The sequence below is a fragment of the Adiantum capillus-veneris genome, chromosome 6 (assembly GCF_014529385.1).
Source record: "Adiantum capillus-veneris isolate H3 chromosome 6, ASM1452938v2, whole genome shotgun sequence".
NCBI classification, from domain to species: Eukaryota; Viridiplantae; Streptophyta; class Polypodiopsida; order Polypodiales; family Pteridaceae; genus Adiantum; species Adiantum capillus-veneris.
This window is the reverse complement of record NC_140936.1, coordinates 98,450,862-98,463,828: the sequence shown is the minus strand read 5'-3', so window position 1 is coordinate 98,463,828 and position 12,967 is coordinate 98,450,862. Positions and strand designations below refer to the sequence as shown.

The 12,967-nt window shown below is 42.6% G+C and overlaps 1 protein-coding gene across 1 annotated transcript; it reads right to left on the bottom strand.

Moving 5' to 3' along the window:
* Positions 1–2,012: 2,012 nt before the first annotated feature.
* Positions 2,013–10,044, bottom strand: LOC147455955 (uncharacterized). Its single transcript, XM_086514574.1, has 23 exons — positions 9,844–10,044; positions 9,462–9,625; positions 9,072–9,236; positions 7,568–7,824; positions 7,353–7,442; positions 6,878–7,012; positions 6,660–6,784; positions 6,365–6,523; positions 6,111–6,198; positions 5,923–6,028; positions 5,736–5,849; positions 5,484–5,647; positions 5,265–5,382; positions 4,959–5,183; positions 4,675–4,865; positions 4,355–4,522; positions 4,164–4,269; positions 3,861–3,998; positions 3,622–3,786; positions 3,330–3,536; positions 3,054–3,248; positions 2,888–2,959; positions 2,013–2,810 (listed from the first exon to the last, which is right to left on the bottom strand). The coding sequence occupies exons 1-23, from the start codon at positions 9,947–9,949 to the stop codon at positions 2,652–2,654; spliced, it is 3,417 nt and encodes a 1,138-aa protein (XP_086370700.1). The 5' UTR covers positions 9,950–10,044; the 3' UTR covers positions 2,013–2,651.
* Positions 10,045–12,967: the final 2,923 nt, after the last annotated feature.

Sequence of the window (12,967 nt, the reverse complement as noted above, 5' to 3'; positions counted from 1 at the left end):
CGAAGTCCGGAGCAAGGAGATATGAAAGTCAGAAAACTGGGTGTCTTTGCTCAAAGTTGATGGCAGATGAATTGATCGTGTTTTGGCAGCCTCGGTCCGAGGGCTAAGAGAGTCATGAGGTGGAGCAAAGTTTGGGGAAAGCGGAGTCGGTTCAATGAATTTTTTGCCGCGTTCGACAGCTTTGCAAATGGGCCATCAGGGGCTAGTTGGCAAGCAGACAAAGTTGGGGGAAAACAAAAAGTTTTTCTTGAGAAAGGGGGTGGTGTTTATTTTCAAGGCCTTGGGGTGCTGGTCATTGTGGAGCCGCCACGTGGCTAGGGTATAACCCACATGCGCAAGGCAAAGCTGAGAAGCCGCGATATATATAGCAGGTGTGGCCTCTCCCCTGCGTACACAAGAGGAGTGAGGGGAGCTCCCCTTGAGCGTGGCTATGGTGGCTAGCGTTGGGCGCTGCTGTGGCGGTGTTTGTTGGTGGTTTTGACGGCAGTGGCCAGCGGCGCAGGGCGCCCGCGGTGGCGCGGTTCGGTGATGAAGTGGCAAGAGGTATGGGATGGTGCTCGCGCCCGCCAAGGGCCTAAGTTTTTTGAGGATAAGGGGTTGAACCCCCCCCCCCCCCCCCCCCCCCCGATAGCGACATCGTTATTGCCTTGATTGGGGAGGGGTCCCGCTGCTGCAGGAAGAGGAGCCCGCCAGTGGAGGTTAAAGGCTAAGGTTAAGGGCACTCAAAGGCCAAGGAGAGGGAAGTCAGGGCGGCCAAAATGGAAGGGATAAGGACAAGAGGCATTGTGTTTGTGTTGGGTGTGTCCCCCTTTCCCCCTCTCCAACATACATGTGTTTCCTAGATGTCAAAGATAGATTTCTTGCAATTTGAACAACTGAAAGCTCTTCTGAGACACATAATTTCTTCTTGGTTGAGAAATTTCAACTGAAAGCTACTTTGAGACACAAGGTTTCTCCTTGGTTGGCTAATAGGGTGACCTTTGGCACATCTTTATCATGTACACCACAACTCTCTACGTGCTCTTGGCTCCCAAGGAAGTGATCCGACACACATCAGGTGTTTATGCCTTCACTTGGCAAGAGTTTGAAAGAAAAAGCTTTGTAACATTTTCAAGCTCTTTCCAAGTGAAGGCTCTAATGCTTCCAAATCCATTAAGTAGTACATGTGTTACCTACATGTCAAAGATAGATTTCTTGCAAATTCGAACTAAAAGTTCCTTTGAGACACGGTATCTTGGTTGAGAAACTTCAATTAAAAGCTCCTCCGAGGCACACGGTTTCTCCTCGGTTGGCTAATAGGGTGACAAGAGTTTGAAAGAAAAAGCTTTGTAATATTTTCAAGGTCTTTCCAAGTGAAGGCACTAATGCTTCCAAATCCATAAAGAAGTACGTGTTATCTATGTCAAAAAAAGATTTCTTGCAAAACCGAACTGAAAGTTCTGAGAATGGCTTCTCCTTGGTAGAGAATCTTCGGATAACTGTCAAGAGACGCATACACCATCAAACCACTGCGCCCGCGAGAGAGAGAGAGAGAGAGAGAGAGAGAGAGAGAGAGAGAGAAGGGGGGGGGTTGTGATTTCTATAGAGAAGCCAAGAGATGGATAAAAAGCCTGTACAAGAGCGTACATGGACATGATAGACTGTTCGATTTATTGCATTAAGCTTTACAATGAGAGAGAGAGAGAGAGGGGGAGAGAGAGAGAGAGAGAGAGAGAGAGAGAGAGAGAGAGAGAAAGAGAGTTTTCACGTCGCAAGAGACTTTAAAGATCTAGCCGACAAGGAGTTGAACTCAAGACCTGTTATTCAAGAGGGAAATGGCCTAACCAATCTATATTAGAGAGAGAGAGAGAGAGAGAGAGAGAGAGAGAGAGAAATGAAATGAAATGAAATGTTATATTAACGTCTTCAAAAGACCAAAATGACCTATGAGACCAATCTGTTACAAAATGGTGAATCTAATACCATGTCTGGGTACAAAAGAACTAGATACTACTACTATAGAGAGAGAAATGAAATGAAATGAAATGTTATATTAACGTCTTCAAAAGGTCATAATTACCTATGAGACCCGAAAGTTACGAAGTGGTGGATCTGATACAAAGTCAGAGTAACAAAATAACCTAACAACAGTACAAAACAAAGATATATACTATGGGGTCCTAAGCTGGTTGATGTGAGTCAAGTAAAAACTAAGCAAAAAAATGGGCGGCTTGTTGGGATAGCTGAATCACGAGATCTAGCATCGGTCGTTGGCGAATCTCATCAATTTCCTCCATGGTTAGTAGTCTGACTGGGCGGGGGTGAAATTCTCAAAGAAGGCAGCCAAAGAAAGCCCGCACAAGACCACAAGAGAACATGCTGAAACTGTTTGTTTTATTGCCTTAAGCTTTACAATGTGGTAGCATGCTAGGGAGTTCTAAAGTTTCTCAACAGTTAACATTGCTCCTGAACGGTAGAAGTCATACTAATCATACACACTCACCTCTTCGGCATTACCCAGTTCAAGCTTCCGTTTTGGAGACGATCTCCTCTGCTTTATGAAAGCTTCATAGGCATAATAATGATGGTGATTCAGCAGCCTCAGCTTTCGTTATGCTTTTTGGTCAAAGAATGAAATAACAAAACAATGATGTCAAGGAAACAGCTCAAAATTAAAAATACAAGTAGCTTGACGAATCCAAGCAGTTGGGAGCATCTCTAGAAAGCATGGAGCGAGCTTCCATGATGGACCGAGGTGGATCCAGATCCTTCTCTTGGAGACAATGGCCTTGAAGCTTTTGCATTTGAGAAGAAAACACGTCATCGATAATCTGTCAGGACCATAAAACAGAACCGTCAATCCAATGTTGAGGTTGCGTACAGTGACGTGCAAGTATTTCATCCTTACCGTGAGAGCATGAGAAAATCCTTTGTACCATAACCGATTCTCTTTCCGATTCTCCAAAAATTGCAACACCTCCTGCAGCTTGAAAGCATTCAGACAAATCCCATGAGTCACACTGCATGCATCCCACAATGTGCTTTTTTCATGAAAAGATTGAGCTGCTCACAACCTGACCCATGCGGTCCCAGTAACCACGGCAAATGGCCACAAAAACTCTAGGAGTAAACACATCATGCAAACGTGTGATGGTCTCCAAGAGTTGTACATTCAGGGGCTGCATTCTGTCACGTATTTCTGTCTCCCCACCTGCTTCTCTTGTATCCTGAAGTATTTTCTTAAGCTTGGTGGTTGCTTGCAAGCGAGCCTGGAAGTTGCAATTTTATGAATCCATAAGACGAGCATCAATGACAACCAAATGCGAGGCTCAAACGAAAAAATAAGGTACATTATCTGAGAGTTTTTCAACAATGGCCTGTATGAAGTTCTTGTACTTTGCTCTTAAGAATATGGTGACCTCATTAGAACGCTCGCCATAGCCCATTTTGTTTCCTGTCACATTTGAAATGCATGCTGCCCAACTCTTTATCTGAACATCGATCTTTGGACGTAAAGTATCCAGTAGCCTCTTGATGGTGTTCAGAAACGTTCCAAGCTGCAATGATCACCAAGCCTTCAACAGGTGAGGAAGCTTAAGGCTACCATGTATCCTAATGAGCAAAAAAGTTTAACAGACTCACCTGGTTTGGAACGGTGTACAAAGTAAGCGATCTTCGTCTTGTCAGCTTTTGCATGTACTGAAGAGTAAACTTTTTAGTTACCATAACATCTTTCAGAGGAGCTAGGGCATCTGCATACTGCTTCTCCAAAGCTGTAACCACAGCAGTCTCAACATCTGCCATTGCCTGGCAAAGAACCCAGATTATAAGCAGAGAAGCTTACTACCACAACCAGAAGAAAACATTTGAAATATACTTACAGCCTCCAAAGTAAGCGTATACTCGGGCCAAAAATTGAGCAAACTGTCATACTCGCTCAAAGTATCTTTGATCCGATCGTACAATTCCTCCACAAAGGAAGAAGTTCCATTTGGAGTTGTAACACATGTCCATCGCATCTGCCATGCCAAGGTCACAATCACCGAGTGCTCGCATAACATACGTTTCTAGATAGCTCACGGCACGAAGTGCACACAAGTATTATGGAGGCTCTAAGATGATGGAGATATGTACATCCTTTTTGGCTGAGAAATTATGTGAAAAAAGCCCTGACTGCTCCTTACCTTGTCCGCCTTGCAAGAGTCCAACAGACTAAGGCGCCTCTCTTGAACCCATAACACTACATACAAGTGAAAAAGGTCCTTCGCATCCACTCTACCATTTGATGGGCTGGTTATAAATAAGATAGGACATAACTATCACCCACATAGGTTCAGAGGCTGCTATATTAATGATGAATCTGTTGAATAATCACCTTATCTTCCAAGATGTAAGTTTTTGTTGAAAATCAGCAGTCGCAATCAAAAGCTCCACTACATGTGGGGATGGGCCAGAAGGAGGACAAGCTACGAGAAAATTTCTTAACCTCTCAGAGAGTTCCATGCAGTATACATCTGCTGTGATATTGGGTAAATCAATGCAGCTGCAAAAGATACAATTGGACTGATCATTTGAAGCCAAAGAAAAAAAAAACCAATAGCAGAAAAGCTAATTCTTCCAAAAGCTGTTTAAAATAGCCAAGTAGAACCAATCTCTGTTATAATTTTTATGCAAATCCAAGGAAAGAAGATTTACCTCGGCAATATATGCTCATTATGCAATTCTATGTCTGCTTGAACCTCATTGCACATATTGACGCACAGAGCCTTCAACTTGGAATATGCCATGGTTGTAGTCATAGAGTCCATTAGAAATCCTTCATTGCTACTACTAACAAACTCATCAGATTCTGCCATGAGGCGTCTGCACCGTTTCTTTGCTGCTCTCTGTAAATATACCTCAAATTTTTACTATGATTAAGCCAATTAAAAAATGCACATGATCTCGCCATTAATTGAGATGAGACCACATAACTCTACCTGAAAATAATGAGAGAGGGTTTTCTGAGCCTCAACAGAAAGAATGTCATGGAGAAGCGTGAATATTTTCACCGCCGGCACAAGAGCTGGAGCTGTGTTGGTGTTTGACAGAGCAAGCATATCTGATATGCCAGAAACTGATGACTCATCCAGAAACTTGTAATTTTCAAAAACACAAGCAAGTAGCTGATCTACTTGCTCGATGACATCAGAGAGCATCCTCTTCTGCAAGCTGATACTCTGTGAGGATCTTGGACAAAGGAGAAAAAAAACCCTTCAAAATGAGGGAGCAGATCAATAGTGTACCTCCTGTCTAGTAAATACCGTTTCATTCTGAGCAATGATTAAAGGAGACAATAGATCATGAATAAGTACAAGGCAGTCTTCTGTGGGAGTGGCAACTTCCATTGTGCATGCCAGATATCTACACCAAACAAGTAAAAGGTAACATGCAAACTAGTCATATCTGATGCTAACCAGATTGTATCACAGTACGTCTATCACTGCAGCTGTGATCATTGTTACCTTAGACTGGTGTATGCATTGGAAACTCCATACAAGATGGCAAACTCAGACAACAACCACTTCCACGCTCCATGGAGTCTTAAATTTCTCCTTTGAAAGAATTGAGATCGCATGGCAGCCTCCAAAACAATATTGTAGGCAAGAGTCTCGCCAACAGGACCACACTGTGACAGCAGACAAAGCATTTTTTTCACAATCTGCAAGGGTTCAAAAAATGGGAGGGACGTGGTTCATTGGAAATTAATAAAAGACCTTCTTGGAGCTGTCTTCATTCAAATTTGCAGAAAATCTGATAAAAAGTTGAACCTTTCCTACACACTCATGGTCTAGATAACTGAAAATAGGCCACCAACGCACCCGATCATTCTGCAGGAAGATCTACGATCATGAATTATATTGAAGGCAGCTTGCATAGGAACAAGAGAAGTTTCTTACAAACCTGATCATCAAAGAGCGATGAAAGTTGCACCACGCCTTGTCCATGAACGTGCCCTTTGGAGTCTTGGACTTCTAGCAATAAATTGTCAGAAGAAGACTCCAGATTGCTGCACCACAAGATTCTTCAGGAAATCACACGATAATACCTTGAAACAAGTTGCAAATCTGAAGTTTCATTTATCAGCTTACAAAACATGCATGTCACCAGATCCAGGGTATGCCAGCACTCCCTCCTCAGTTGATGCTCCTTTTAGCCATAGAAGGCATGAGTACATTTCTGTAATCCAACAATAGAGATACAAGTTAGGACCAGCAGTGATGAACAGCAGTCATTTCTGGATAGCGAGCAAAAATGCAAGTAAAGAGACACGTATCACTAAAATTCCTCCTGAAAATCTGCTCTAACGAGAGAGTTTGATGAGCTCTGGTATTAGAGCACACACCTTGAAACTCAAGGGTTGTATTTAAGAAGCTTTTCACCCCTGTTATCACAACATCTGACATTTGACGAACATACTTTGCTCCAGCTTGAATGTACGCAGGACTATGTAGAGAAGGGTACCCTTGCACGGCCTGACGGGGGAAAATGCGAATTTTTCTCACTGTTTTCAAAGACCCAATCATACTCAATCAGTAGAATCATCAGTAAGTCTAATGAGGCATACCATGACTGATTGAACAACAACCACACATCTCCTGTGTACAAGACAACTGAACAACTCAAGTGATTTACTTTACCTTGAACTTTGATTCTTCCAGCATTTCCCTTAGGCTTGCTTATAGATGCAACATCAGTGCCACTATCAGAGTCTAAATTGTTTTGAGCTGGGTCTTCTTGTGGTTGCAGCAAGAGATGTTGCAGCCTGTACTACATAAAAAGCCATATTGACGTTGTGTGACTTGTTTACAACCTACCAATTTAAAGATCATTATTCTCAAAAAGCAGAGTGAGCTACCCAAAAGAGTTTCGCAGTAACAAGCACTCGTTGAGTAGAAAGTCCGGAGCTTCCATGCACCCTTTTGCCCATGCTCGCAAGCAAAGCCGTACACAAGCATCATAGGCAATGAGAACCTGCCATGCTGCATGACCACTAATCCACAAAATATGCCAAAATCAGAGTAAGCTTGCAAGTTGGTTGTTAATGCAAAGAGAAGATCAACACAAAGACTAGTCACAATAAGCAAAAAGAAGAAATGGCACAGCTGAAAGAGCTTAAAACATCAAACTCTCAATAAAAAATTAGAACGAAGAATAAACATCCAATCAAGGTAAGAATAGAGGCACGATCTTGAGAAGGGCTGCAAGAATATTTAAATCAAGCTCTTAGTAAGTGAATGATAATCCAAGCAATCCTCAAGTGTTGTGAATAGAAGACTTTTAAAGTCAACGTAAAAGTTACTTGGCGAGAGAAATGGGATAACTATCAAAACCTGAGGCAAAGTGGAGGATGTTGAACAGCCGGAGTCACTGTCTGATGGCTCATTGAAGTTGCTTCGTCACCTTCCATTGCACAAGTGTGTCTGAACAAAGATTGGCCCAGGATATTATCAGGCCCTCAAAATCTGCTGACTTCCTTCCCAGAAGGCTTATGGAAACATGAGGTTTTTTTAGCATAAAGACTTGACAAGTAATTGCAGCACATCACCTTCCTGTTTGTTCGCATGGAGACCGTGTTTCTGTGATCTGCTCTGCTTCACCTTTTAAACTTTGTTGTAGCCTCACTGGACTTCCAGAGTGTAATATTGATTCATCAATTTGAGGTCCTGCTTGTGATACTGATGGACCACTAATGGACTCATCTTCAGAATCAATGCTAACAGAGCCCATCATAGGCGGTGCACTTGGTGAAGCACCCATGGTTTCTGAGATACCAAGACACTCATCTTCCCCATCATAATCACACTGCAGAACCAGCGTAGGACTTACTCCAGTGCAAGCCACAATCAGAAGGAAAAAAAATACATGATGTTCAATCCTTCTCTCGAGGTGGACACACAGTCAAATTCCTAATTTTCATAAGGATTAAGAAAACCAAAAAAGGGACACTTGAAGAAGGGGGTCGAAGAACAGCTTGTTATAAGTTCTCCTAAAGTAATTTCAGAATGCATAAACAGCTCACTGTTTGGGACTACAATGCAAAACATTAAACAAGCGCATTGTACAAGTGAGATTTTCAGAGGTCATGGATTTTTGGAGATAGTTGGAGCTAGAAGTGGGATATGGCTCAAGTAGAAAATGCCTCCAGTACGGGTAGCACACAGTGTGCCAGTAGATTTTTTACATAACATGCTCACTCAATGTTGTCTCTCTCTGTAATATGACCCTTCCTAACACAAAAAGCACTCCTCTCATAGACCATTCCTCCTACAGGCTTGTTTGAGCCCCCCCCCCCCCCCCCCCCCCCCCCCCCCCCCCCCCAACAAGCCCTGGTGCACCCTGCCCTCCCCTTCCTGCATGACAACCTGCCAACAAAATGCTTGATCGCCTGGCTCACCTGCTGGGCATCCAATTGGGTTCATCATTCCAGCCCCTTTGTCCATCTTGCAGCCAATTATTATTCCATGCTTTTCCCCACAAACTCATCTTGAATCTCCTTTTACAAACCTTTCACGCAGCATGTTCTGGCTTCAATCAAGAAGTTTCCTCCTCTGGAATTGCAATTTTGTATCAAACGCCAACAAAGGACCAAAATACTCGCTTTGGTCCTCTTCCAAATGTGGTTGTTCTATATATCCATCGAGACAAAGAAGAAGCACTTCCCATGTCAAGACTTGTGGACAGGAGCTCAAGATAGAATACACAAACTCTTTTCCATATTTGAGGCCATTAATTCAATGCATGAGCGTAATATGGCCATCAAAGCTTATAATGACAATAACTTGTCCCACTCCTATCATCATGATATAAGCATCATAGCCTACCAATAAGCTTTACCGCTTTCACATACCTAGTTATGAAAGATCATGGCCAGCATCGGTGTGCTTGGTGATATCAGCTTGCTCTAGATTCTTTTGTTAAGCTGGAAAGGAAATTATCATGTGCCTAACTTCCTTCAGTAGTTAAATGCTATTATTAGCTTTCACTTTGTATTCTAGTGCCCAAAAATTTCTCTCTTTACATGGGCACACCAATAAAGGTAACAGTCGTACCAGCTGGAAGAAACCTGCAGAGGAAGTTGAATGGCATAAGGCATCAAAACTCCTCTCATGCTTTGAAGCAATCTCCAATGCTTTAGTATAAGAGGCTAGTGTGTTCTCATAATTTTCTGCAGCATAGAATATATTGCATCCACCATTTTCCTGAGGCAAAGCTTTCTGCACCAATTACAAGAAAAGTATCAGTCTACAGTAAGCATAGTAAATGTGTCTGTGTCAGACAGCTTTAAAAGGGGATTGATGATCTTCAAACATGCCAAAACACTCGGTAATTGACTAGCCAAGAAAAAACAAGACATATAGATCGAGCAACACAACAAAGATGCCATACAGAGTACTGACTACAGCAATGCCATATAGATGTCTAAATGCAAGACTTGCAACCTGCAATTTCTCATTTTCTATGAGAGAGCTGTTGAAGCTCTCGTATGGGGCACCAGATGTTGAGCTGATGGAATCCTTTTCATCACGATTGTCCCAATTCCTTTCTGCCTCCCAATCATCAACTTCATGCTTAGGGTTGCAAATTTGGTTGAAATTGTGTGGATCTGTACAAGCATACAAGCGATCAAAATAACTGCATTAGAGGATCCAGTTCTCAAAAGTGATCACGACACTCATCGTACAAACATGATCACACATACAGATGCAAAAAGTGAGCTTGACATTGATGTCCTTTTTCTGTTAGATAGGTGAATTTTTGCAGTTTCAAGGCTATAGACACGTACAAATTGACACAATGCATGCTATAGGAGAAAATAGTCACCATCTCTGTCAGCTGGAACAGCAAGCAGGGAGCTCACGTGCTGCTTCGGTGAAATGTCTGAAGTGAAGTTCAAGGGTTCCTTACGAACTGGCTTGATGGCCTCCATAGCCTTCTGTGTCAGTTCTCACGTAAAGCGTAGCTCCAACCTCCAACGTCTCTCAGCAGCAGTGCTCGAAAGAGAAGTTTGAAAATATTTATCGCTAAAATATTTGTTACAATTAATCGGTAAAGCCTATTTGACGTGAAGCGGATCTACGGTCTTGATCGAGGACCATTCGATCCATTTGGGGGAAAAAAGCATGCGTTGGCAGGATTTGACCTCATGGTGTTCCAATGTCTTAAGGCTACGTGTGCAAATAGAGATGGTAGCATTGTAGGTATTGAGTAGTTTTTCAATTCACATCCAATTCACACCACCAAGACGTAGTGCACATAGCTTGCGGAATCCACGTCTAGTTCACATGCAAGTTCACAACAATGTCATGTTCAGCCAAGTTTGCACCTAGTTTACATCACACGTTCACATTGAGGATCAACGATTGTGACCATCGCCACCACACAACATCGATTTTCAACCATTGATTCCCTCTAAAACCGTCGTGTCAATTGGTGACAACAATGCAACAAATCTAAGAAATTGTTGCGTCGTAGCCTGCAAATGTGAGCAATTGTTGTAGTCATATCTTCCTCTACATTCATGGTTTAAGGGGGGGGTTCAGACTGCGCATAGTAAAGGATTTTGGAGGGCGTGATGCTAAGATGTCTTCTTGCGGTTTGTTGAACAAGGAAACTTCATCGTCCAGGCCCACCAACAACGCAGGCGGCACAACCCCCTTGGAACTCTACATGTTCCACATACTTTACAACGCAGAAGGTGGAGAGACATTCAGTTGCTGGCACATACAGTGAATCGGCGAATGGCACCCATGGATTATCAAGGCGTCAGTTTTTTCTGCCCGCTTGCTCTATGCAGTGAGAATGGAGGATGAAAGAAAACGATTCTAAGGGCAAGTACAAAAATGATTACTAAGCGAGCTTGAAGGTGACTGTAAGAACTAGGGAAAGCTAGACATAGGATCCTCCTCCCAACCCTCCATAATATAGGCGGACTCCTAGCCCCTTGCCCTAGACGGATCCCCTATCCACACTGTCTAGCCCAGCTCCTAGTCGAAGTCCATGACCACCCTAGTCCTTAGGTTTATGATTGTACAAAAATAACTTAAATATGGCTTATCATTGACCCTTGTCCTGGCATTACTCCCCCCTTAAGGAAGAGTTTTCGTCCTCGAAAACACAAGTAGTAATATCTTCTTAAGAATACGGATGTTTTCCTTATTTGACGTCCCATACGTGGGCTAGTTGTCTGTATGTCCGATAATTGGTGCAGTGAGGGGGTTCAATGAAACCAAGAGCAATATCTTGATTTTCAACATTGTTGTCCTTTTGCAACCACTTGTATCAAATTGGTAACTCAATTTGTAACTTACTTGAGTACTTGAAAGGAGTAACCACAACTAAGAGTTATCCAAAGGCATAACCAGTTTTCAGATCTTCTGAGGAAACTGGAATAATGCAAGAAAACCTTGGCGTAACTTTCCATGCAATTGTGAGCCAGATTTCCTACTCGCGTGAGTATCTTAAAAAGTTCATAGCTACTGAGGGATAGAATAGGGAGTGTCCTCTTATCAGACTTTTGAATAGTTTGGAACACAAAAAACTACATGTTCATCCCTAATGAAGGTTACTTGCCAACATACTTTGTCAGCACACATGGTAAGTCCTTGACTTATGAAACTATTGAAACAATATTCAACCCCACCACAATAGGCGTTCAAAGTTGAAAACTTTACTTAAGCAAATTATAGAATAGGGAGAAAATCATCTATGAAGAAATGTGTTGTGCTAACGTATGCTCTTAGCAGATCCTTTAGCAAAAGAAATATTTGTAAGCTGCCCATCCAACACGAGCAGCAGTAAGAGTGAGGTGCTTGTCCCCAACCACTTACAGACAGTCTTCCACGACTGTCGATAAACGAGGACTCAATCATTGAGTATCCAGCCATATATTTGATATGGAGTGGAGAGAACCAACTAGGTTGAAAGTGGTTTGGAGTGGAATAAGCTCATAGAGTTTAAACCAGCCAACTACAGACACCCATACATAACCGTTACCTTGTTCGGTAGGGTGTAAACTCATAAATCTGCTTGAAAATTTGCACTTGAAGTGCAAAAAATTGTAGAAACAAAAAAGTCCATGAATTAGCATGCCACTCCAAATAAATCAGTGTTAAACACTAGGGGCCATAACACCTAGTGTGCATGCATTCAACACAAATATATCCGAACCACAATTTCATGATGAGACTTTCCACGATAGTCTTGCAACAAAAGTTAGACCATAATAGAATGTGACAACCCGGTTACCCCTAGGTACCAACCATGAGACATTCTCATGAACATAGCATACTTTGCTATAGGTAGAAACGACCCTCCGTTAAGGTGGTTTCAAAGCACTTGTAATCACAACAAGTCTGTACTTAGTACCCGACAATTTCTTGCCACTGAAATTGTTCCTGATACGGTGTGCTCCAAATGGTCTAATAAACGGATGCGACCAGCACGTAGGGACTTCATCGCGACACATCATTAAAAATCGGGCGCCAGTGTCAGTCCCAGAGAATCATATTCTCCACATGTGGAATAAGGATGGCTGAAAAAGCGACATCCATCAAGTACAAGATGTACTTGTGTGTGGAGGAAACTATGAACACTCCGGGACGTGAGTGAGAGGGACCCTCATTATCATTGCTCCACACTGGCTAAATTGAACTCCTTGAGTTCCTAGACCATGTTGTATCCCATGTGAACGTGTGCCAAATTGAACCCTACGAGTTGGTTCGTAACAGCATAAGGGAGAAAGATAGATTGGACACTTGGCCCAAAATACTGTGTGCCGACATGCCCTTGGCATGGCTCTGTAACATTCAAGCGTACTTATACGTCTTGAAAAACCAAGCAAAGCATACTAAAAATGGAATAACACCAAATCAATAGATGCATACCTGCAGATTTGAACGTAATGTTCACTTACCCGTATTCAACTGGAGAGGAGCACGTCCCCTAC